A 23,314-nucleotide genomic window follows, 5' to 3' on the forward strand; every position below is an offset into this window, starting at 1 on the left:
TTTGGGGGGGGGGGGAATTGTTGAGCGAATCACCCTGGAGGTTGAGTGATATGCCGGTTGCTAAGTGAACCCATTGTCTGCCATGGAGCGTTTGTTAACACCAAAAACCACTCACAAAACGTTGGCAAAATCATTGTAAATTGCAGTTGTGATGGGGGGGGGGGGCTGCAAACTGACCAGTACCCGAAATGCGGTCATGTGGCCATGGGTGGGCGGGACTTTTTGGAACTTCGGAACTGGGTCATGAGCAAATGTGAGGGGATCTTTTTTTTCCACATTTGCAACCCAAATTCGGACGCTCGGCAATTTGGTTCATACTTACAACGGTCAGGTGACCTTTTCAAAAAGCAATGTCAATGGGGAAGCCAGATTCGCTTAACAACCGGGTTGCTAACTTAAAACTGCGGTGATTCCCTTAACTGTGTCAAAGTAGGTCGTAAAGTGGAGCAACGCTCGCTTGAGAAACGACTCATTTAGCAACTGAAATTTGGGGCTCGGTTGTGCTCCTGACTTGAGGGCTACCTGCATTTCCCTAACCTCCGGGGCGAATCCCGATTTTTGCCCGAGCCTTGCGGGGGAAAAAAAAAAAATTAGCTAAGAGCCACGGACATCCTGGGGGTTTTTTTTTTGGGAAGAAGGCAGCTGAAAGCGGAGAGCAGCTCTAACTTTTTATTAATCAAAGACAGCAGTAACAAGAGTTTTGGGCATTTCCTTTACATGTGAGCTCTTGGCCCGTTTCAAAGTCTGCGATTGTTTAAGGAAACTCGGCAAAGAAAGGGAAAAAAAAGCAGAATGCAAACGGTTGCAAGGAAAGATTGGAGGGGCAGAGGTTCCCCCCACCCCCCCAACCCAGAAAAGTGGGCTTCGGTTCCTTGCCTCCCCCTGGCGAGATTTCCCAGATCCGTGGCCCCTGTGGGCAGAGGCGGGTTCCTGACTCGGACCTGGGATACATGCCAAGCACCGGAGAATGCAAAGGGGGGACATTCAAATTGGGGGAAACGGTGCAAAAGCTTTAAACCGAGCACACAGGAAGGACGTCTAGTACTTAGAAAAGGGCAATTAAATGTTTTATCCTGGGGGGGGGAAGAAGGGATCCCCCTCTTGCTACAACAGCTTCAGATCCAATCTTTGTTCCTAGGATTCATGATTTCGGCTCCCTCAAAGCAGATTCTAAGCTCCTGAAAGCCACAGGAATATGTTTGGTTTTTTTTTTTTGCCCGAAGATCACACCAGCGAGAGTCTCCCGCCGGCCAAATGTACCTGCCCCCAAAGATTTGGCAATGCCCCACCCTCCTGGGACGTTCCGCGGGTTGTTCCTCCAGGAAAGGAACCCCGTAAAGGCTCGGCCTGGAACGGATCTCCCCAGAAAGAGCAGAATTACCTAAACCCCACGGGACTTAAGAAGAAACTCAAGAGGGGATAATAAAATGAAGCCCAGCGAGAGAACAGACAGACGGGACGTTTGCAAGTTGTTCAAAATATATTGCATTTACGGAAGGGCTCTGCAACCCGACATCAGCTTTAAAAGCACGAAGAAGGGGAAAAAAAATAAGAAAGCACCGGTCAAGCGTTGAACCACACGGCCTCAGGCAGCGGGACGGTGGCCGAACCTGCTTCATGCTGGATGCTAGCTTACACTGGATTTGCATATGGCTTCAAATTCGGGAGAAGCCCCCCAAGGATTCGAGCAATGGGGCGTGAAGAGCTTTGACAAAAGTCCGGGCTCCTCGATCTGCAGGCAGGTGTGTTTCGTGTTGTGTGTTGTGTGTGTTTGCACACATGAAGGCAGTGCGAGAGAGTAAAACACAAAAGGTGTGGAAAACTGGTTGCACGGCCAGATAACCAAAGCCTAACCGTTCAAAGAAACTTCAGCCGAGAAATTCTTAGGGTCTTTCTATCGGAAAGGTTGACCCGAGGCGAAAACTTTCTTCTCCCAACAGGCTCGGAGTTGGGGAATGGGCTCGGATGGATGAGCAAAAGGGGGGTGGGGTGGGGGCTCGGATTGCGGTCAGGAAAAAAAACACCCCCTTTCTCTCCCCACGTTACCCCCCCCTCCATCTGGAATGTCTGAAATCAACTGAAGAGTCGGAAAAAGACGGGACGAGGGAAATGGAGTGAGAAAAAGGGGAAAGGAGAAGAGGGGGGGAAAGGAAGGAAGAAAAGGCCAAAAAAGAAAGGAAAGGGAGGTAAGAAAGAAGAAAGAAGAAGGGGAAAGAAGAAAGGAGAAGGAGAAAGGAAGGAAGAGGAGGAAAGATGAAAACGGAGGGAGGGAGGGAGGAAAAATTAGAAGATGGGAAGGAAGGAAGGAAGAGAAGGAGGAAAGACGGAAACGGAGGGAGGGAGGAAGGAAAAATTAGAGGATGGGAAGGAAGGAAGGAAGAGAAGGAGGAAAGACGGAAACGGAGGGAGGGAGGAAAAATTAGAAGATGGGAAGGAAGGGAGGGTCTCTAAAGTGGCTAGTCCTCATGACCCACCACCATCCCCCAATGAGCTGGGCATGTCTTCGCAGCAGCTCCCCAAGATCCTCAAAGCCAACCAGGATAAATGGAGGGAGTCTCCGAAATCCTGGAGAACGGAAAGTGATTCGCCACCATCCCTTTGGGGTCTTTGATCCACACATCCCAAGAACCCCAAACGATAACAATAATAATAAATAGTGAGAGCAAAGGATCTCGGAGTGAATCGGTTTCAGCCTTTCCAAAGAAGAAGAAGAGGAAGAGGAAGAAGAAGAAAGAGGCCTCGTGATTTGCTTGCGGAGTCCTTGCCAGGTGTGTCTAACTCAGCAGTTCTAAGTAGGTGACGGGCACTTTGCCCTTCTTGTTCCCCCGCTCTCCAATCAGCCAGTCGGGGTCCATCCCTGGGAGACTGTACACAGTGATCATCTGAAAGAGAGGAGCGGGAGTCAGGGGGTCGGCCTAACCAGGATTTTACTGGAAGAAATCAAAAGCGCTTTTGGGGACAGTTCTTCATATAAACAGCAGGGGAATTTGGGGATTTGGGGCAGAAATTCTGAACGAAATTATTATTTACCGTAAGGCCCGTTCCCATCACATTTCAATTAAAAAGCACAAGAGATAAAAGATACAAAATATGAAACCTCAAATATTGTGAACGCTTTGCAATTATCTATAATACGATATAATATAAATAAAAGAATGAGGGAAGCATCTGAAAGGGTACAAAATCCCTCCTTTACGGAGGCTGAAGGCCCCCCGTTCCAACTAGCCATACAGGTAGTCCTTGACTTCTAACCGTTTGTTTGGTGACGGTTCAAACTTGTAACAGCCCTGCGAAAAGTGACCTACAACCAGTCCTCGCACTTACGACCCATCGCAGCTCCTCCAACAATTGCGCTTGATTTAAAACTTTGGATGCTTGGCAACTGGCACGGATTTATGATGGTTGTCGCATCCTTGGAGTCCTGTGACTCCATTTGTCACCCCTTCCCAGCCGGCTTCCAACAGGCAAAGTCAATGGGAGAAGATAGCCTCGCTTAACGACCTCGTGATCTGCAATGATTTGCTTTTAACAACCGCAGCAAAGCAGGTTGTCAAACTGGGTGAGGCTGACTTAACCACCGCATTGCTTAACGACGGAGGTTTTGATCCCAATCGCGGCCATAGGTCAAGGACTACCTTCCAGAATAAGGGGAGGGAGGTGAAATTGGTAAATTTCCTGCAATTCTGACACCCAAAATCCCCCCCTCGGCGCTAACAGCTTCTGCACCAAACCATCAAACCAAATCTTTATGACCAGCGTAGCACCAAACCATGAATCTTGGTCTGTAAATCCCCATAAGAAGCACAGGGAAAGGAGGGCTGCAGGACCAAGCAAGCCAGAGTGTTAAGTTAGCCACAACCGAGCCGGGTGCCGTGGATTTTGGCTGGACCCCCCCACCCAGCTGGAGCGCGCGTTCTCCCAGCGCCTTGCCCGAGATAGCGGGGGTGCCAACCTCGTCCGAAAGTAGGGAGAGCTCACTGCTGTCGGCCGCATCGTAGTCATACAACACCCGAGCTTTCCGGGTGCCACTGCTGGGGGGCTTCACCTCACTGGGATTCAGAGCTTCAACCCCCGGAGCCGAATTGGGTGCTCCGGCGATCGTGGTCACCACCGGGAGGGTGGGCACGGCGGGTCCCGTGGCAGCAACCATGGCTGTCGGGGAAGCAGCGCTGGGCGGGGGCGAAGTGGATTCCGTGTTGCCCACAAAAGTGCCCGGCAACCTGGACAAAGGAAGAAAAGGTGGGACCGGAAGTTGCAAACCGGCCGATTCGACCCGTTTGGCAAAACCCTAATAAAAATTGTGCTTTTCTATAAAGGAACACCCCCCCGCCCCAGCTTTCGATAATGATAACAAACTTGCTTAATTATAAATTAAACCACTTGGGGGGGGAGGGGGGGAGAAAAAAAAAAACAGATTTTTTTTTGGAAAACTTACATTTCTCCTCTGGAGCTGAAAGCCAGAGAGGGACAGAACAGAAGACAACGAATGAAGAAAAAACCACCCTCAAATTTCAGAGTTTAAATATGAACACAGCAGAGAACACATAATAAGAGTTGGAAGGGACCTCAGAGGTCATCTAGTCCAACCCCCTGCTGAAGCTGGAGACCTGATACCATTCCGGACAAATATCTGCCCAGTTTCGTCTTGAAAACACCCGGGGATGGCTGCAACCGCAACCTCTGAAGGCGAGCTGCTCCACTGATCAATTATTCTAAACTGTCAGCAAATTTAACCGAATAACAGAGCTGGAAGGGACTTTGGAGGTCTTCTAGTCCAACCCCCCTGCTCAAGCAGGGACCCAGAATATGCAATTCCGGACAAACGGTTGTCCAGTCTCTTCTCGAAAAACCTCCCGTGTTGGAGCACCCACAAGATCTGGAGGGAAGCCGTTCCACTGACTCATTCTTCTCGCTGTCTTAAACCGTTGAAGTCCATCAACCATTCTGACTAAAGTTCTGAAAACGTTGTAAGTTTGGCCAAATGTTTTATGTGCTGAGTCACAAGATCATTAAAGTGGGCTGCATCTGGCCCTTGATGGGACCCCCAAATATTCTCTTCATACACCCCGGGCAACATTAAAAAACAAAACAAAAAAAAAAACACATTTATTTACCTGTTAAGCTGCTTCTGGAGATCCAACATGTATTGGTAGCACTGTGCGAAGTACGTGGTCTGAGCTTCTGCAAACTCGTGGAGACATCGGAGGTGGTTGACCTGAAGGAGGAGAAGAAGAAGAATCCAGCGTAATGTCCAGGGGAAGTTTACGGCTCTCGCTAAAAACTGGAGATTTAACAGCCGGTTCCAAGCAACCGGTCCTCAGTGTTTTCACAAGAGGTCACCTGATGCAAACAGAGGGTTTAGAACAAGACCAGCGCTTTTTTCAAGACCTTCTCAATCGACCCCAAGGGACAACTGGGCCAAGAAAGATTGCAAAGATTGCACTCGCCTAGCGACATAAATTTGGCGGTCAATTGTGGTCACAAGTCGAAGACTTCCTGTACTTTATTTGGCCAAGTGGGAAAGGCCAGGAAACCCAGGATTGCAAACACAGGCCTTCCTCTCCTTTCTGGACCAAAGTTCTTCCCCCTTCTGGGAACACTGCCTCTTGCTCTCTGCTCTTCACCCCATCCGTCTTTTTTAGTTATTTTAGTTAGTTTGTTTATTCTCGTTGTGCTCCTTTTGCCTTCCACTCGGGAAGCTGAGAGTTCAATCCTAGGCAGCGACAAGAGGTTTTTCTCTCTGGGCGCAAAGAGAAAATATCTGCTGGAAACTCCACACTGGCGTCAGGAAGAGCATCCGGCCAGTCAACACTCAGCTCCATTCAGTTGCCTCGACTCCCTCCCGAAACAAGGGATTAAAGAGCCGTAAAAAGGAAACAAAAATACTTCCGTTGACACACCTTTTCGATTTTTCCTCCCTTTTTATTACTGTAAGCCCCCTAGGGCAGCCCTACGGCGGGCAGATAAATTTATGGAATGAATTAAAAACTCACATGCGTGCTATTGATTCCTTCCAAGAGAAGCCGAGTTACTTCTGCCTGTCGGTCAAACTCCGTCTGAGCCAGCCGAAGCTCGTGCTCCGCCTGCAACACACAACGGTGGGAGCCTCCTCAGAAAGAAGGCACAACCGCCACGGCAAAATATTCCCAATATTGTAAACATATCCATTCCCACCATCACTAGCCTCTTTCCTGCATTTTATTAACAGAACTCCAAATTATTATTATTATTATTTTACTGCAAGGGATTTTTATTTTTGGTTACGGACTGTGGCGGGATTGGAACACGCTACAAGGGAGTCCTCGTTTTACAACCATTTATTGGGCAGCCGTTCGAAGTCACAACTAAAACGAGCAGCTCATGGTTGCAAAAGCCGAGGTCTACCCGCATGTAAATCTGGAAAGGGGGTTCATTCAGCCGCCAGATTCACTGTGTTGCACGAATGCAACACCCCAGGGCTGACTTTCCTTCCTTTCCGGGAAAAGGGAAAATACACATTTTTGGGGGATTTAAAAAAGAAAAAGAGGAATACTGGAATATTGGTAGTACTTACTTTTTCCACCTCGTCACTCCAAAGCTGTGGGGAACCACAGGACAAACGGAAAAGCAAGTCAGCATCAGAAGACACCAAGCCGCCCACATTCTACACAACGAAGCCGCCTCGCGGGGTGGCCACAACGGGGGTGACCATGGGAAATGCAGCCGGGCCCGTCCCCCAGCCAGAGTGGCAGACGGCAATAGCCCTCCAAATGGGGAGGGGATTCCATTTCTCCCTCAACCGCCCACTCCCCCCTCCAGTCAGGTGTTTGGATTAAAGTAGACCAGGGGTCTCCAAACTTTGCCGCTTTTAAGACTTGTTGGACTTCAACTCCCAGAATCCCCCAGTCAGCCATGCAGCAATTTTGGGGAGCTGAAAGTTTGGAGACCCCTAGTCTACTTTAAAAGTGGCCATTGGCTGAGTTTGGAGACCCCCCTGGGGGCCTGTCCGATGAGCCAGGAGAAACCCTCCGTTCTCCATGATGGACCGTCTGCTCACTTTGGCGGGATCTGGCACAAAAGCCCACCCAAAAAAGCAACATGCACCACCTGACCAGGCCCAAGCAAAGCAGCCCTTCCGAGGGGAGGGGAGGGGGAGCCTTTCTTTCCAAGGGCAAAAATGTTCCCCCAAAGTGGGCCACGTCCCAAGGGCAGATTTTTGGACGGAGACCCAGAAAACCCACGGGTGTCAACTGGTGGCCTCCAAACGCCGCAACTTTTAACCCTCGTGGACTTCGACTGCTAGCCTGCCGCCCCTAGTCTTCTTCGTTAGACTGGAGACATACACCTAGCAAATGAATTGATAACAGATAATCAGAGTTGGAAGGGACCTTGTAGGTCATCTAGTCCAACCCCCCTCCACCGCCCAAGCGGGAGACCCTACACCATTTCTGACAAATGGCAGTCCGATCTCTTCTTGAAAGTCTCCAGTGATGGCGCTCCCACAAGTTCTGTTCCATTCGTTGATAGTTCTCACTGTCAGAAAGTTTCTCCTTGTTTCCAGGTTGAATCTCTCCTTGTTCAGTTTCCATCCATTGTTCCTTGTCTGGCCTTTGGGTACTTTGGAAAATAGTTTGACCCCTTCCTCCTCTTTATGGCAGCCCCTCAAATATTGGAAAACTACTATCCTGTCTCCCCTGGTCCTTCTCTTCCCTAGACTACACCTAGCTTCCTCAATTGTTCATTGTATGGTTTAACCTCCAGGGCCTGCCCCAATCACCTTAGCTGCTTTTCTCGGCACTCTTTCTAGGGTCTCAGCATCTTTTTCTATTGTGGTGACCAGAACTGGACACCCTATTTGAAGTGTGGTCTCAGTAGTGCAGTTTTTAAATGTGGTTTTAATATTCTGTAAGCCACCTCAAGTCGCCCTGGGGCGAATAGGAGGCAATATAAATTCAAGAAAGAAAGAAAGTTGTATGCGTTAACACTTTATACGCGGGCTTGAGTCCGTCCCTCTGTTCATGCAGCCCAGGATTGCATTAGCTTTTTTGGCAGCTGCACCACACCGCTGGCTCATACTTAAATGGTTCAGCCTGAATGCCAGGGCCAAAGAAGAGGCATCGTGGTGTCAAAACACTCCACAACAGGGATCTCCAACCTTGGCCACTTTAAGCATGGAGGACCAACCCCCAGAATTCTGGGAGTTGAAGCCCGCCAGGCTTAAAGTGGCCAAGGTTAGAGACCCTTGCTCTACAAGACCCTCGGTTTCTTCTCTGGACCAGAATAAGCTATTTAGCATTGAATGTTCTCCTTTCCTCTCCGGACTTCAGCCCACCACCTCATGTTTTCCTTGCTCCTTTTGGGGGCCAAAGGAGCCAGCCGTCACTCCTTCCCCCGAAGTTGCCAATTTGGGCTACAAAACGCCACTTTGGAAAAGAAAGGCCCCACCCTGTGGGGTGAGGACACCTGATTTAGGGGAGCAGCCAGCATGCATGCAACACTGAACGGAAGCGATTCCTCTGCAAAGCCAGGATGCATCGCCACCCCACCCCACCCCCCAAATCTCCCTGAATCTGGATTGAATCTGGTTCCTTCCCAACGGGAGCGTCAGCAAGGCGGACAACGGACACGGGGAAGGGGGTGGTATTTTCGAGGTTCCGACATTTTAACGTGAGGCGGAAGCACAGTCACAAACCCAGAAGAACCGGACCGATGTCTGAATGGGTGGACGATGCTGGCACCCCCTGAACTGCTTTGGGAAGGAACCGTACTGTGGTGGTTGGGTGAAGGCCAAGAATTCTCAGGTGGAAATTGTTTTTTCTGCCTTAAAAGACTGTCCCGCCATTTGGGTTTTTTTTTGGGGGGGGGGGGACAGGAAAAGGATGGCAAAATAGGAGGGAGGAGTTATGGGGTCAAATGTCCATGTCTGAACTAAAGACAGTCTGCTTCACTATCTACATGTCTATGGAGATTCTCCGTCATCCGGGTCAAAAAAGGCCACCGGGCTTTCTTTTGTTTTTTTCCCGGAAGAGGTTTCGCTTCTCATCCAAGAAGCTTCTTCAGTTCTGACTGAACTGGAGTCCGAACCGAGCTTCAGTCAGAACTGAAGAAGCTTCTTGGATGAGAAGCGAAACCTCTTCCAGGAAAAAACAAAAGAAAGTCCGGTGGCCTACTTTTTTTATTTGGAAAAAGCACCTTTGGGACTTCACTACCTGTGTCGGTGTTTCTTGCAGAAGAACCTCAAGATTCTTAAGCCCCATTTGGCTCGGGGCAAGGGAGACATTTTGGGGTGGCTCAGCCCAAGGACTAGATTAACTGGGCTTGCAAGGATCCTGGGTTCGAGGCAGGTTGAGAGGAAATTAAAACAGAAAAAGGAATATTTAAAGCATCCCAGAAATGCGGACTTCCAATTCCCAGAATTCTCTGCAAAGAGCAAAGGCAGGGCTATATATATATATATATATATGTGCCCACCTAGAGTCTCCCTTTAAACCCCCAGAATGCTCTGCGGTGCCCAAGCGCGGGATGGGGAAATTCCAAAAGGCGTCTTTGCCCCGTCTGGAGAATCTCCTTCAACTCCCAGAATCCTCTACGGTGCCTGAAAGGCAGAGCGGGGAATTGTGGGACTTGAAACTGACTCATCTGGAGTGTCACAGCCAGGAAAGCTGAGCAGGCAATAAAACAAGTCAATAAATGAGCAAGCAGCGCATGATTCTGCAGTCAGCCTCTTCCTTCTCCTCCACGCCCGTCTGTCAACTTGGCACTTCTGCCCGGGTTTGGCTGGGGAAGGGAACGTAGCCTCCAACGGGAGCCTGTTTGCAATGCCCCTTGGCAGGGGGAGACCCTCAGGAGGGGGCGTGACTTGGTTAGTCTCCATCCGTCGCTGCTTCTCCTGCCTTCGGGTGCTTTGACCCTCCTCAAATATTGGAACGCTCCTATCTCGTCACCCCGCTAGTCTTTGGAGGGTCGCTCGGCTCACGTTAAAATGCTGGCCGCAGCCAGTGCTCGGTCCGGGCTGCGCGAGGGAGGGGGGGGTCTGGGGGAGGAGGGATGTCCGAGGATAGATTTGGGGGTTGGGGGTTGGGGGGGAGAACCGGGACTCGTCTTACCGCGGCTGCACTGGCGGAGAGAATGTAATTACGTGGTCTAGTCTCTTGAAAGTCGGGCACGGCCTACGGAAGGGGAATACAAGTTCACACATAGATCATGGGTCGGGGGGGAAAAAAAGGGGGGTGTGGGAACTGGTGAGGAAGAGCAATCCTCTGGGGCCCCCCAGGCCCGAAGGGGACAGCTGGGAGGGTCTCCTCAAACCCAATTCTCTTCTGCCTACCCCTCAGGGCTTAGCATCTTTTAAGAGACGTGGACTTGGACTCCCCGATTTCTCCAGCCAGCCTGCTTTAAGGCGGATGGACCTCCACTCCCAGAATTCCCCCAGCCAAGCATCCTGGCTGGGGAATTCTGGGAGTTGAAGTCGTCCCCCCGCCCCCGCCCCCAATTCACCCATCCCGGATCTTAAAGGGGCTGAGGTTGAGGTGCCCTTTCATTCCGAGCAACTTGGATGCTACCCGACTCTCTTGGGAGGGCAGGAAATGAAATTACGCCGAGGAAGGCGAGGAGCGGCCACGCCGCGTAAATTTACACCGCCCAGCAGCTCCTGCCTTCTTCTCTTCTTGCTCACGCAGACATACAGCATTCCGAAAAAAAACAAACATGAGGACTAGAAACTTGAGGGGGTGGGAGGGAGAAATAATGCCAAATTCCACACCAGCCATGCAAGGTTTCATGCCTTCGAAATCCACCCAGGCCAGCCTTATGGAGGAGGAGGAGGAGGAGGAGGACGCGGACCAAAACGTTCTGCGGGTTTAAGGGCTGGAGCCCAATGGGCAGGATGGAACCGTAAACTAAATCCATTTGAAACAAAAAAAGAGAGCAATGCGCGCGCTTGAAAATCGATTGAAATGGATGTTTGTAAAAGAGGCACCGATTTCTTGTTCGATGGAATCCGTTAGCTTAATGCGATCTAAAATTTTCTAATAAGATTTCTGTAACGGTCCTGGCTTTATTTACTGGATTTCTACGTAGCACAACTCATGAATGCAGCGACTCTGGACAGCTTGCATTCGAATACGGCCGTAAGTCCCTTTTTCCAGTGCCGTCGTAATTTAAAATGGTTACTAAACGCGTGATTGTAAGTCAAGGACCACCTATAGCGCTGGTTCCTTAACCTGCCAGTGGATTCTCTAAAAAGCCCAATCCCTGCCTCCAATTCCAGGTGATAATCCCAGTGGTTTTCCCCCAAAATCCCACTGGCCAGCTGTGGTTTGCAGGCAGAGACTAAGAAACAGGGCTTGCGGGTGGATTAAGGACTAAGAAGAGAGTGGTGTTGAAGGGATTACTGGGCAGTTTGGCCTAGTGGTGAGGTGAGGTCCCCCAGGCTGGAAAACCAGGAGGCTGGGAATCCTAGTCCCTCCTTAGGCATGAAAGCTGGCTGGGTGACTTTGGGCACTTGCCTCTCTGTCTCTCAGCCCAACCCCGCCTCACAGGGTCGTTGTGAGGAAACTAGGAGGAGGGAAGGAGTATTATTGTGTGTGTTCTCCGCTTGGAATTACCCTATAAGGTAATAAAGGTGGGATATAAAGCAAAAGGAATACAATACATTCAGCTAAACGTCCATGGTACCCCCCCTTTGGAAGCACCATTTCTTGCTAAAGAGCCCCATCTCCCCCTCTGCTCCCCCATACATGCTATTCTCACACCCCTTTCCCTCTCCCCCAAAAAAAAACCCCCCAGGGCTGTGTGTAACCTGGTTTTCTTTAAAAAAAACCGACAGCCTCCATCTCTTTGTGGAAGGCGGCTCTCAAGAGAAGAGGCCAGCGCAGAAAATCAGACCCAGCAATCGAAATGGCAGCCTCCTCCTTTTCAAGTATGGCTTTGCATCTCTTAAGGACTACAAACTTAACTTGTAAAAAAAAAAAGAAAGAAAAAAAAAAGAACGAAACCAAACTTTAAAACCAAATTTCGCTGGCACGGTCTACACACAGCCCTGTTTCCCGCAATCCTACCTTTGAAACCCAGCTCCATATCTGAGGAAGGGGCTCACTGCCTTCACTGCAGGGAAGATCCCCCACCCCGTCCGCTCCATGCACACCACCCAAGAGGCCTTCTCAAATGAGATCCCAAAGAGAATGAGGATGGCGACAATGATAATAATAAAGATCACAGCACTACTAACACAAGTAATACTCACAGTTCCCTCACACTGAGCAAAATTACAGACGAAAATAATTTAAAAGAAAAAAGAGAGGACAAAACGAAAGCAGAGATTAGTGAAGCAAAGAGCAGGACACAGGAAGGACAAAATATTCAGAATAGCGAAAAGGCGTGTGAGGAAACCAAACAAGGCAGGGAAGAACCAAAATCTCCGGCATTCCAACAAGGTTTGTTAAGACGCTTCCGGCTGGACAGGCCAGGATCCTTCCTAACTGGATGCTGGTTAAGGTCCCGGGGGTGTCTAAGTGTTCAACGAGGACTAGGATGTTAAGTTTCTGGGAAAGGAAGCTGAACCGAGGAATTGGGTGGAAACTGTGCAAAAAGTTATGCCAGGAAAACTGGATGGGTTTTGTTTTTTTTTGGCCCAGGATTTGCAATTCCTGTTCTGGTTCTCAATGTACGGCCGCAATGGCACTTAGGCAACCTAGTCGTAACTCGTGAGGATTTTGTGGAGGTTATTAAATGAACGTTTAACCCTCCAGTGGAATTCCAGTGGGCCATTTCTCTCTCTCTCTCTCTCTCTCTCTCTCTCCCTGTTACAACATCGCCTGCTCTGTTTCCTTTCTTTTTTGGGGGGGTAGGTGGGGGTGAGGGCAGAAGACGTCACAAACATATCAAGCCTTTCCCTTCCTCATCAGAAACACACACAGCGCACAACCCATCCGGCGGGCGAGAAAGAAGGAAAGCGACGGGATCTGGCGTGCCGCGTGATGATGGATAGATATATACACACTGGCAGGCAGGACGGGTGGGGAGAGGGCGAGAGGGGGAAAAAATTACCGCGGCTTTCGCCTCCGCGGCCTTCGCTTTCTTCAGCCGAGCTTTGCAAGCGTCCAGGTCCAGCCGACGGTTTTGCAGGATCCGTCGCTCTTTCTGGAAAACAGAGAAAAGTCCCGGGTTGGGCTAGATGACCTCCCTTCCACCTCCCTGTTCTGTATTCTGATTCCCCCTCAAACGGCTGCTTTTACAGTTTTGGAATGTGATATACAGGTAATCCTAGACTCAGATTAGTTTAGATTAGCCGCGTGGCGAGGTAGGTAATAAATTTAATAAATAAATGAATACATTTAATAAACAAATAAATAAATGTACAAATTAAATGTAGATGCATCTGTCGGCTTTAAAAATTTGGCACACAGTCCCACAACAATAACATAAAAAGTGGTATAGGAAGCAAATATTAACAAAGCCGCACTTGCTCTGGCTGGCAAACCTCTTCAATCCAAACGGGCCCTCTTCCCCCACATTGCCTGCTCCCCCCACTCCACTTTTACACACCGAAATGGTTCTCCAGTCTCCTTCCAGGAAGTTGCGCAGAGGAGTCAGGAAATTGATGGAAGCCGCGTGAATGAAGTCCCGCTCGGCTCCTCCAAGACGCCGCTCGGTTTCGCCAACTTTGATGAGGGTTTTGCCTAGCGAGAGAATGCACAGTTGGCATTTCCTGGTGGTCTCCCATCCCCGCAGGGCTGAATTCCAATTTGGGAAGTCTCTTAAAGATACCGGAAGCTGCCAAGCCTCTTCCTTTGGCACCCTCCAGGAATGCAACTCTTCCCCTTCCGAACAGCGGGACTGCTGAATTCAAAAGGATCCCCGAGTACACGGATTTGAACCCGCACAGAAAAGCAGACTCAGGGTGGACGTGTCCAGCCAAGAAAAGGCAGTTTTCTTGCTCGTCAACCCCCCCTGGCTGATAGGAAAATCCTTTTTCTAACCCTACATTCAAATTCCACTTCTCTTGGCAGGGAGTCAAAGCTGCCTGCCATCGGGGAGACAAAAATCCCCCAGAGGTCATCCAGCCCAACCCCTCCCTCAGACAGGGCAAAGTCGAGCATCTCCAACAGAGGGCTCAATCCATGAGAACGGTACCAGGAAAAGCAGAAGTGGGATAGATCATTCTACCTGCATGCTTTGCACCTGTCCAACCACTTGATCTTGGGAGGGAACGAAGCTTCCGCTGGCCGTGACTCACCGTATGGAGTGGTGGCGCCAAAGTCGCTGGCCGCTTCCATCATGTACTGAGCCAGAAGTTCTCCATTGGTGACCCGAGACGGGACCTTCCGGTCAAGCTTCTCATAGAGGAACTCTTCAACTCGGGCACCTGCGACCAAATGGACAGACACCGTGATGACCCAAGGCAACCCAGTCAAATAAGCAAGAAGAGTCCCTTTATTATCTCCAACTTTGCCCCCAATGTCCAGGTTATCTTCAGCTGGAGAAAAAACTCTCCCAAGAACAGCCTCTAAGGGGAAGAAATTCAGTCCAAAACAAGGTACATACAGACTAACTAAAAATCCATACAAACCACGCTGCAGTAATTAACTGGACAGGGCAGAAGAAGGAACTGCAGCCTTGAAAGGCCAGCAAAACTCACACAGTTGGGAAGATGCCAGGAACAGAGATAAGCCTCCACAATACCAGATAATTCATGATTTGCTCTCAACAATTTGCTGTGCGCAGCTTCCCTTTTTAAACCCTGTGTTCCCAGCTGCAGCTAATGAAGGGAATCAGGGCCCTTTCCTCCCCCGTAAGCCATGCAACCCACATCGCTCCCTCCTCCGTTCCTCCCTGCATGCCCTAGGATGAAGAGGGGGTGGGGCCTGGGTCTTCCTCTGAATTCTCTCTCCCTTGTTCTACCTCTTCCCTGCTCTGCCCAGCCGACTTTGCCCTTCCCCAGTTTCTTCCACAGCCAACGGAGCCACACTAATAGTAGTAATAACTTATGACCAGTCCTAATTTATCAGTGTCCTGCGGGTGCTAATAAATGCTTACTGGGATTCGGCTGGAGCAGGACTTCTGTCTGTCGTAAGATCTTCTCTGTCCAATTTTTGGTGGTGTCTGCGCGAGCCAAGAGGTTCTCAAAATGAGCGTCTAATTCAGTCTTCTCGGCCTGACCAAGTTTCTCCTCTGTGAACTGCAGGAAGAGAAGGAAAACCAACAGGAAAGAGATTTCCCCCTTAAATTGTATTCTGAAAAGAATTCTATCGAGGCCCTTTGCACCCCAAGATTTCACAAAGCGATACTTTAGGGAGGCTCATGGCAGTACTTGCAACGCCGCTGTGAGCACTCTCACAAAATGGAGAGCCTGGTCCAAACACTAAGAAATACCCTGCTTTTAGGACATACACACACACACACACACACACACACACACACACACACACACACTAAATACTGTACATTATTTGTCTTTTGGCTCTATAACAGGAAGATGTCACTTATGGGGATCGGCAGATGTAGAAATCAAATAAGAAAATGAATAAATAAAGAAAACCAATAAAGGAAAAAAGCATTCTTTTGGAGGGAGGATGCTATGGAATTCAGAGGCCTTGTTGGGAGGGGGAATCTGCAGATATTTTAAGGTCTGCAAACTCTAACCTTGATTTATATCTGGGTATTACGAACCTTTTCCCAGCTAAGAGAGAGAGAGAGAGAGAAACTGGCACAAATTCCAATCGACGCCAGTTTAATATTTTATGCCAAAAACAGTTGCTTCGAATAAAATTTCTCCTAATAAGCCAAGAGACTTGTAACTGCAGAACTAAGCAGATCGCTCCACAGCAGGAGAGGAAGGATAATGAGCTATTCAACGAATTCAAGGTCTCGATGAAAATATATATATATTTTTTCAATTAACTGCTAATGAAAGCAAAGCACCCGATACCTTGGAAACTCAGTAGCAGCAGCAGGATAATAACATCTCTTTCTGGATGTTTTTTGTTTCCTGTGCCAGCTGTTTATATTTCCTCTACTTTGGGTAATATTAATGCTAATAAGAAGGAAAAGGAACAAAATACAAAGAGCCACAAACAGAAGTAGAATGTCTGTGGCAAAAGAAAGCAAAGGTATAATAATAATAATAATAATAATAATAATAATAATAATAATAATAATAATAATAATAATAATAATAATACAGGTATAGTCCACAACTTATGACCACAATTAAGCCCCAAATGTACATTGTTAGGTGAGAAATTTGTTAAGTTGGTTTTGCCTCATTTTATGACTTTTCTTGCCATATTTGTTATGTGAATAATTTCAATTAAACTAGAAACACTAACAGGGAAAGGGGGGAGGGGAAAGAGAGCAACACACTGGACCTGAGTGAAGCCTTCACAATGCACAGTAACTGGGACTGATATCTATGCCTATCGATTTAAGCTGTAGGAGCGGACCTGAGTGAAAACTTCATAAGCAGTCACTTGTAACTTGAAATGGGGGGGGGGGGAAAGAGGGGAGAGAGACTTTAGTGAAGGAATCTGAGCCCAGGCCTCCCTGTGAAGCAAAAAGTGTGATGTGTGTGTGTGTATGTGTGATTGACTGTATATATGCATGTATATATGGAGATACATGTGAATAATACAGAACAGCAGATTATGTAACTTATATCTATATGCTTAACTCTACATGAGTGAACAGTTCATGGTGCACAAGTAATTTATACCTTAAATGGGAGGGGGGGGGACAGAGAGGGAGGGGTGGGGGGGGAGAAAGAGAGCAAACACTGGACCTGAGTGAAAACTTTACAACGAACAGCACTGTGGCTGATGTCTGTGCCTATCTAGTTAAGGTGTATGAGAGGACCTGAGTGAAGACTTCGTAAGACTCCCTCCTTTTATAATTTGACCTGGTGGGAGGGAGGCGGAGAGAAAGAGCGAGGTTGTAGTGAAGGGACCTGAGCACAGGCCTCACCCTGAGGCAGAAAGAAAGTAGGAAGAAAGCATGTTTGGGTTTGAGCGAGTGAGTGTATGTATATATATGGAGATACATTAACAAGCAGGACAGCACAGCATAATACTGTTACTTACATGTATGTTTACATCTATGTGAGAACCTGAGCGAAGACTTCATGCTGCACAGTAATTTATATCTTTAAATGGCGGGGGGGAGAGAGAGAGAGAGAGAGAGAGAGAGAGAGAGAGAGAGAATGCTGGACCTGAGTGAAAACTTCACAATGCACAGTACTGGGGCTGATATGTATGCCTATTTATTTAAGCTGTATGAGAGGACCTGAGTGAAAACTTCACAAGAAGTTACTTGTAACTTGAAATGCGGAGGGCGGGAAGGAGAGAGAGAGAGAGAGAGAATGAGACCGATTGTAGTGAAGGAACCTGAACCGAGGCCACCCTGTGAAGCAGAAAGAATGAGGAATTGAGAGAGAACTTCATGGCGAATAGTAATTCATATATTTAAGTTTGGGGGAGGGGAGTGATGGAGGACCTGAGGAAAAACATGGCTCTAGTCAAGACTTCACCATGCACAATGTTGTAGCTTTTACCTGTGCCAGTCTTGTTAAACTGTGTGAGAGGACCCGAGTGGAGATTTCAGAAGCAGTAATTTACAACTTGAAATGGCGGGAGAAAAGAGAGAGAGAGAGAGAGAGAGAGACTCATGGCGCACACTAATTCATATCTTCAAATTGGGGGGGGAGGGAAAGAAAGAGGGAGGGGGAGAAAGGTTAAAAAAATAGAGCAAATCTGGACCCGAGTGAAGACTTCACAATACACAGTTACTGGGGCCTATATTCCTATCTACTTAAGCTGTACAAGAGGACCTGAGTGAAAACTTCACACATAAGAGTACTGGGACTTGTATCTAAGCCTATCCATTTAAGTTATATGAGAGAACCTGAGTGGAGACTTCATAAGAAGTCCCTTATACTTTGAAATGGGGGGGAGGGAGGGGGGGAGAGAGAGGTGAACCTGAGCCCAGGCTTCAGTGTGAAGCAGAAAGAAAGTAGGAAGTGTGTGTGTGTGTGTTTGATTGAGCGTATGTATGCACATATATATGGAGATACATTAGCAAACAGGACAGCACAGCAAATTACTATTGCTTATATCTATGTTTAAATCTATGTGAGGACGGAAGATTTCACGGTGTACAGTAATTTATACTTTTAAATGGGGGGTGGTGGGTGGGGAGAGAAGGGTGGACCAGGAATGAAGACTTCACAATGCACAGTAAAGTGGACTTATGTATTTAGCTCAGAGAGCACCAAGGACCTCACAGCCCTCCCTCCCCCTCTCTGCAAACCCCACTCCCTTCTAGCCCTGATGACATTACCTAGTTGGGTCATGAAACGTTTGCAAGGAAACCATAAGCTCAGAGAGTGCCAAGGACCCTCCTTCCAACCCTGAGCTATTTATTGACAATGTTGTAGGGGGCGCGGGGCAACAACTAAAAATGCCTCATTTCTGAGATCTTTTCACCACTCCTCTTGAAACCGGCTGGAGGCTGGATGGCCCGGTTCCCACATGCAAAATGCTGCCCTTAAAAAGTAAACCGGGCGCTAAACCCCACTGAGAAGAGGATGCTGACGGTTATTGCTATTTTCCTGCAAATGGTACACAAAAACGACTTGGAGCTTTCCCCGGGAACGGCACCAGAGAGTGAATTGGTGACTCAGCACCCAGGCAGCCTCCCCGACAAAGAAACCTGGCTGATGAATTACCAGCCGGTCCAGTTTCCAAAGCTCTCAACCTCAGCTGCGATAAACTCAGTCAAGTGGAAACTCGTAGCTGCAGTATTATCTTTCCCATCGCCCTGCGCCCCAAACCCCAAGGTTAGGGACTCCGCAGAAGAATTTCCCCCATCCTAAGGAGGTTTGGCCTTCAGGTGCCCAAATTGTGGCTCTGCAAGCTGCTCGCTTTGACGCCCCCAAATCAGGTACTCCTCGACTTACGGGCACAACGGCTAAGCAAGGAATGGGGGGTGTGAAGGGAGCCTTGCATGATTTTTATGATCTTTTTGCCGGCAGTCGTTAAGTGGATTGTGTTGTTAAGCGGATCCAACGTTCTCCGTTGACTGCTTGTCAAGAAGCTGGATGGGAAAGTCACAAAAGAGGACCAGGTGCTGCAACAGGCATAAGTCCATGCCAGTTGCCAAGCACCTGTATTTGGATCACATGACCATGGGAGAAACCGCAATGGTCCCAAGTATGAAAAACGGTCATAAGTCACTTTTGTCAGTGCCGTTGTAACTTCGAGCAGTCACTAAATGAAGGATAACCCGTATCTCAACCGCCCATTAATGCCTCCTTCCGCCTCTTTGCCCTGCTTGGAAGTTAAATGGATTTGAAAAATAGCGAGGAATACAAAGATCCTGAAATAGACAATAGCCAGAGAGCTTTTTTGGAGGGGGGTCTTCGCTGGCGTGCTTAGAAAACAAACGTGCCAGGTGGGCTCAGGGGATGCAGCCCTCTGCTCGGAAACCTCTACCAATCCAGGTGAGACATAAAGGTGATAGAGACTTGCTGAAAGGCGCGCAGAGGGTTAACAGGGAACCTCAGCATTTGGATAACAAGCCAGAATTTTGTAACTGGCCCGTTGGACCCAACCTGGCGTTGGAAGGATCCAGGTCAAAAGGTTGCAAAAATGTAGCTCCCCCTTTCCCGTCTCCCAGGCAAACAGGCCTGGTTGCAAAAAAGCAACTCAGAAAAACTCTGCAAAAGGTTATTTCCAGAACAGAGTCAATGCAGTGGCTATAAAAACAGGAACAATGAATTTCCCAAAGGGCTGAGCTTTCATTTCAGCCAAGACTTGCACCGAATTGCACTGGGTGTAATGCAAACAGAGGAACAGCACTTTCTGCCTTACTCTTAACTGCTGCCCCCACTCCCTCTTTCCAAAGATCACCCCTCCCCCCTTTTTTTAAATTCAAAAGGAAAGCAGCTAAAAAGGACTGAATGACTCTGTAAAAGAGGGAGAAATTCCTTTTTAAAAGTATATGTAGGTATGCATAAAGATATTATATATTACAGTATGTGGATATTACAAAAATTATATAAACTTGTAAATATGCATTGCAATTTGTGCATAAATGGTAACATAATATTGCAAATATATTGTATATATGTATGTATGTGTGCATGTGTGTGTGTGTGTATATATACACATATAAATTACTAGTTACATTGCATATTTTATTTGTATCCCTCTTTATTCTTTATAAATAATTCAAGCCAGCAAACATACCCAATACTCTTTTATCCTATTTTCTACACAACAACAACCCTGTGAGGTGGGCTCGGCTGAGAGTGACTGTCCCAGATTCTATTTATCTGTCAGTCTCTCTCTCTCTCTCTCTCTCTCTAATATATATGCACACAAATAGATAGTAACCTATATAAAACTGCAAATATGCTTTGCAATAAATATATGTATTAAGAAGCCATACAGCATTGGAAATATATATTACGGTGTGAATACACGTTAAATGAAATATAAAATTACATTGCTGTATCATAAAAATATAACAGCCCACCAAATATACATCGCAATAAACAAAACCTTGCAATTTCATCCACAGTTATCATCCATGAAGCTGCCTGAAGTTGTGACATCTTGAAAATCAGAAGCGATCTGCAGTAAATAATTTGGATGGCAACTCTGAGAACCATCTGTCTGGAGGCATCTATAGCGTGCATTTTTTTTTCTCGCAAGATGCAACAGGGAGAAGTGGAACCTGGTGTGGTTTAATGGCTGAGCAAGTCGAGAAGAAAAGGAGAAACCTGTTTTGCTTTCAGAGTCAACAGGAGGAGGATTGGCTTCCTGCTTGGACCTGGCGTTTATACAAGGTATTCAGCAGACACATCAAGTCGCCTTATTAGCAAGTCAGAAAAGAGCCTGAGCCTGGGACATAGAATTCCCACCAGATAATAGATTAGATTAGATTAGGTTAGATTGGTAGGTAGGTAGAAGATAGGTACATAGATGATAGATAGGTAGATGATAGACAGACAGACAGATAGATGGATGATAGGTAGGTAGATGATAGATAGATAGATAGATAGATAGATAGATAGATAGATAGATAGATAAATAGATTTTCTCTTCTTGCAAACCCCAGCCATGTTTCATTCTATATCTTTATAATTTATTTCTTCTTCAATGGAGCCCAGTCTTCGGGAAATGTCCATTTATCTAGCAAGCAATGATCCAGTGATCAGAAATAACAGTCCCATCCTTTGGAGGATCAGGTACAACCTAGATGGACAGCAGATTCTCTTCCAAAGGACCAGGTTGTGATATTCCAGGACATTTTTACTGCCTCTCTTTTTTTTTTTCTCCCCCAGGTTTGGACTGCAAGGCCCCTTTCCGTTTGAGATGCTCCCGCTCCAAGGTTTGTTTCCCCTTGGGACGGCTGCAGCCTTTGGGAAAAGAGGCCTTTACGAAGACACCAGCCCAAACCCAAACTAAAAAAAAAGAGAAAGGGATGCAGAGTCCAGCAAGGTTTGCACAGTCACCACCTGGAGTCTTTAGGAAATCCTCAGTTGCCAAATGCAAAGGAGGGCCGGGTGATGGCTTAATCCTTGGTGGCGAAAGCAGCCAGCTGTGTGCAGTGCGCACTGGCCGGAACACAAAGGAACACAACAAAAACACAAAGCACCTCTCTGTGTATTCATTCAGACAAGCAGGGATGCATAGGGGAGGCTCCAAGGCAGGTTTTGCAGGATGCCCACACCCCATCACATCCTGGTTTTAAGCCTGTTGGGATGCTCCTTTGACGGCTGACCTGTAGCATCATCCGCGTAGAAATGGGAAGCTCGCCCTTTAAATCCACGCAGGCCTCAGTTCACACAACCCCGAAGCACGCAACCGCCCCAGCCAACCAGCCAACTGCAACCCGACCCACCCATCTATCCATGCATCCATCCTCCCTGGCCTAGCCTAGCATGTTGCATTAAGTCAGCTCCCGGGTTGGGAAAGGAGGGGGAAGGAATGGTAAACACGACGAGCTCTTTCGCCTTCCCTTCCCACGCTTCTCTAGCACTCGGGTGAAGCAAGCCAGCCTTGCCTTCCTCCTCCTGCATCTTGACCTTCCTTTGCAGACGCGCGTTGGACTCGCAAGTGTCAACATCAGCCAAGCTACCCAAACATGCCCCCCCCTTTCCCTCCAGCTTCACGCAACGGCCCGAATTCAGACGACCAGGCGGGGAAAAGAAGCGATTCCTCCGCTTGGCAAGCACCCCCTGATCCCGGATCTACCTGCACCGCCCTGGTGAAGAAAACACCCGCATCCGAGGCCAGTTTCTTCATGTTGAAATCCATGGCGTGGGGAAAGCGGCGAGGGCGACGGCTGGCTGGCTGGCTGGCTCTCCCCGCAGCAGAGCGAGCCGGCTGGGCTGGGCTGGCGCTGCGGGCAGGCGAGAAGGAGGAGGAGGAGGAGGAGGAGAGCAACGCCAGCGAACGGCCGCCAGGCTCGAGCGTCGCGGAACGCCCCGCCTCGCCTCGCCCCGCCAGCCAGCCAGCCAGCCAGCCCCTTAAAGGCACCCAACCCGGGCGGAGCTGTCCAAAGCCGCGCGTAAAAAGCGCAGCCTCTTGACGCACCGTTCGTTCGTTTGCAATAGACTAGAGAATCAAGAAGAGTTTGGAAGGGGGTCCTAGAGGTCTTCTAATCCACCCCCCCCGCCGCCCTAGAACATTTCAGATAAATGGCTGTTCAGCCTCTTTCCAAAGCCTCCGGTGACTGAGCATCCACCATTTCTGGAGGCCAGCTGTTCCACTGGTGAATTGTTCTCACTGTCAGGAATAACAGAGTTGGAAGGGACCTTGGAGGTCTTCTAGTCCAACCCCCTGCTCGAATAGGATACAATTCGAGATATACATACAACACATACAATTTCGGACAGTGGCTGTCTAGTCTCTTCTTGAAAACCTCCAGTGTTGGACCACTCACAACTCCTGGAGGTAACTCTTCCAACTGATTAGTAGTTCTGACTGTCAGGAAATCCCTCCGTAGTTTTAAAGCCCGTTTTCCCCTTGAGATTAGTTTCCATCCGTTGCTTCTTGTCCTGCCTTCTGGTGCTTTGGAGAATAGCTTGACCCCCCTACTCTTCTTTGCGTCAGGCCCTCAAATATTGGAAGATGCCACCATGTCACCCGTCGCCCTTCAATTCATTCAACCAGACACCCCCAATTTCTGCAACCGCTCTTGGTAAGTTTCAGCCTCCAGTCCCCTAACCATCCTTCTTGCTCTTCTTTGCAATGATTAGTGAGGCGGGGAGAGGGTCGCCCTCTGGTTGCAAAGGGAGCAGAGCCCTGGGAACGTGTTTGGCAACCTTGCCTAA

At 48.3% G+C, this 23,314-nt stretch overlaps 1 protein-coding gene across 9 annotated transcripts; it reads right to left on the reverse strand.

The window, feature by feature from the left end:
- Positions 1 to 655: 655 nt before the first annotated feature.
- SH3GLB2 (SH3 domain containing GRB2 like, endophilin B2) lies at positions 656 to 22,465 on the reverse strand. Of its 9 annotated transcripts, XM_026712200.2 has the most exons (13): positions 22,233 to 22,465; positions 15,016 to 15,157; positions 14,216 to 14,344; positions 13,525 to 13,658; positions 13,027 to 13,119; positions 12,507 to 12,521; positions 10,786 to 10,845; positions 7,416 to 7,427; positions 6,554 to 6,577; positions 5,994 to 6,083; positions 5,115 to 5,215; positions 3,953 to 4,220; positions 656 to 2,882 (listed from the first exon to the last, which is right to left on the reverse strand). In XM_026712200.2, the coding sequence occupies exons 1-13, from the start codon at positions 22,293 to 22,295 to the stop codon at positions 2,775 to 2,777; spliced, it is 1,239 nt and encodes a 412-aa protein (XP_026567985.1). In that variant the 5' UTR covers positions 22,296 to 22,465; the 3' UTR covers positions 656 to 2,774. The 9 variants fall into 9 exon arrangements, with proteins under 9 accessions (XP_026567985.1, XP_087770445.1, XP_087770448.1 ...); XM_087914319.1 differs by lacking the exons at positions 7,416 to 7,427; positions 10,786 to 10,845; positions 12,507 to 12,521 and adding exons at positions 4,436 to 4,450; positions 10,086 to 10,148; XM_087914322.1 differs by lacking the exons at positions 7,416 to 7,427; positions 10,786 to 10,845; positions 12,507 to 12,521 and adding an exon at positions 4,436 to 4,450.
- Between the last annotated feature and the right edge of the window lie 849 nt (positions 22,466 to 23,314).

The sequence above is a fragment of the Pseudonaja textilis genome, chromosome 17 (genome assembly GCF_049901715.1).
Source record: "Pseudonaja textilis isolate UNSWEBS1 chromosome 17, rPseTex1.2, whole genome shotgun sequence".
Classification (NCBI taxonomy): Eukaryota; Metazoa; Chordata; class Lepidosauria; order Squamata; family Elapidae; genus Pseudonaja; species Pseudonaja textilis.

Excerpts from the sequence above, each read along its gene's own strand:
- SH3GLB2 (XM_026712200.2), bottom strand. The coding sequence starts at position 22,295 with ATGGATTTCAACATGAAGAAACTGGCCTCGGATGCGGGTGTTTTCTTC. Across the intron at positions 6,084-6,553 it reads GGAGTGACGAGGTGGAAAAA|GCGGAGCACGAGCTTCGGCT; the intron begins GTAAGTACTACC and ends TGTGTGTTGCAG. Across the intron at positions 4,221-5,114 it reads CTCCAGAAGCAGCTTAACAG|GTTGCCGGGCACTTTTGTGG; the intron begins GTAAATAAATGT and ends TCCTTTGTCCAG.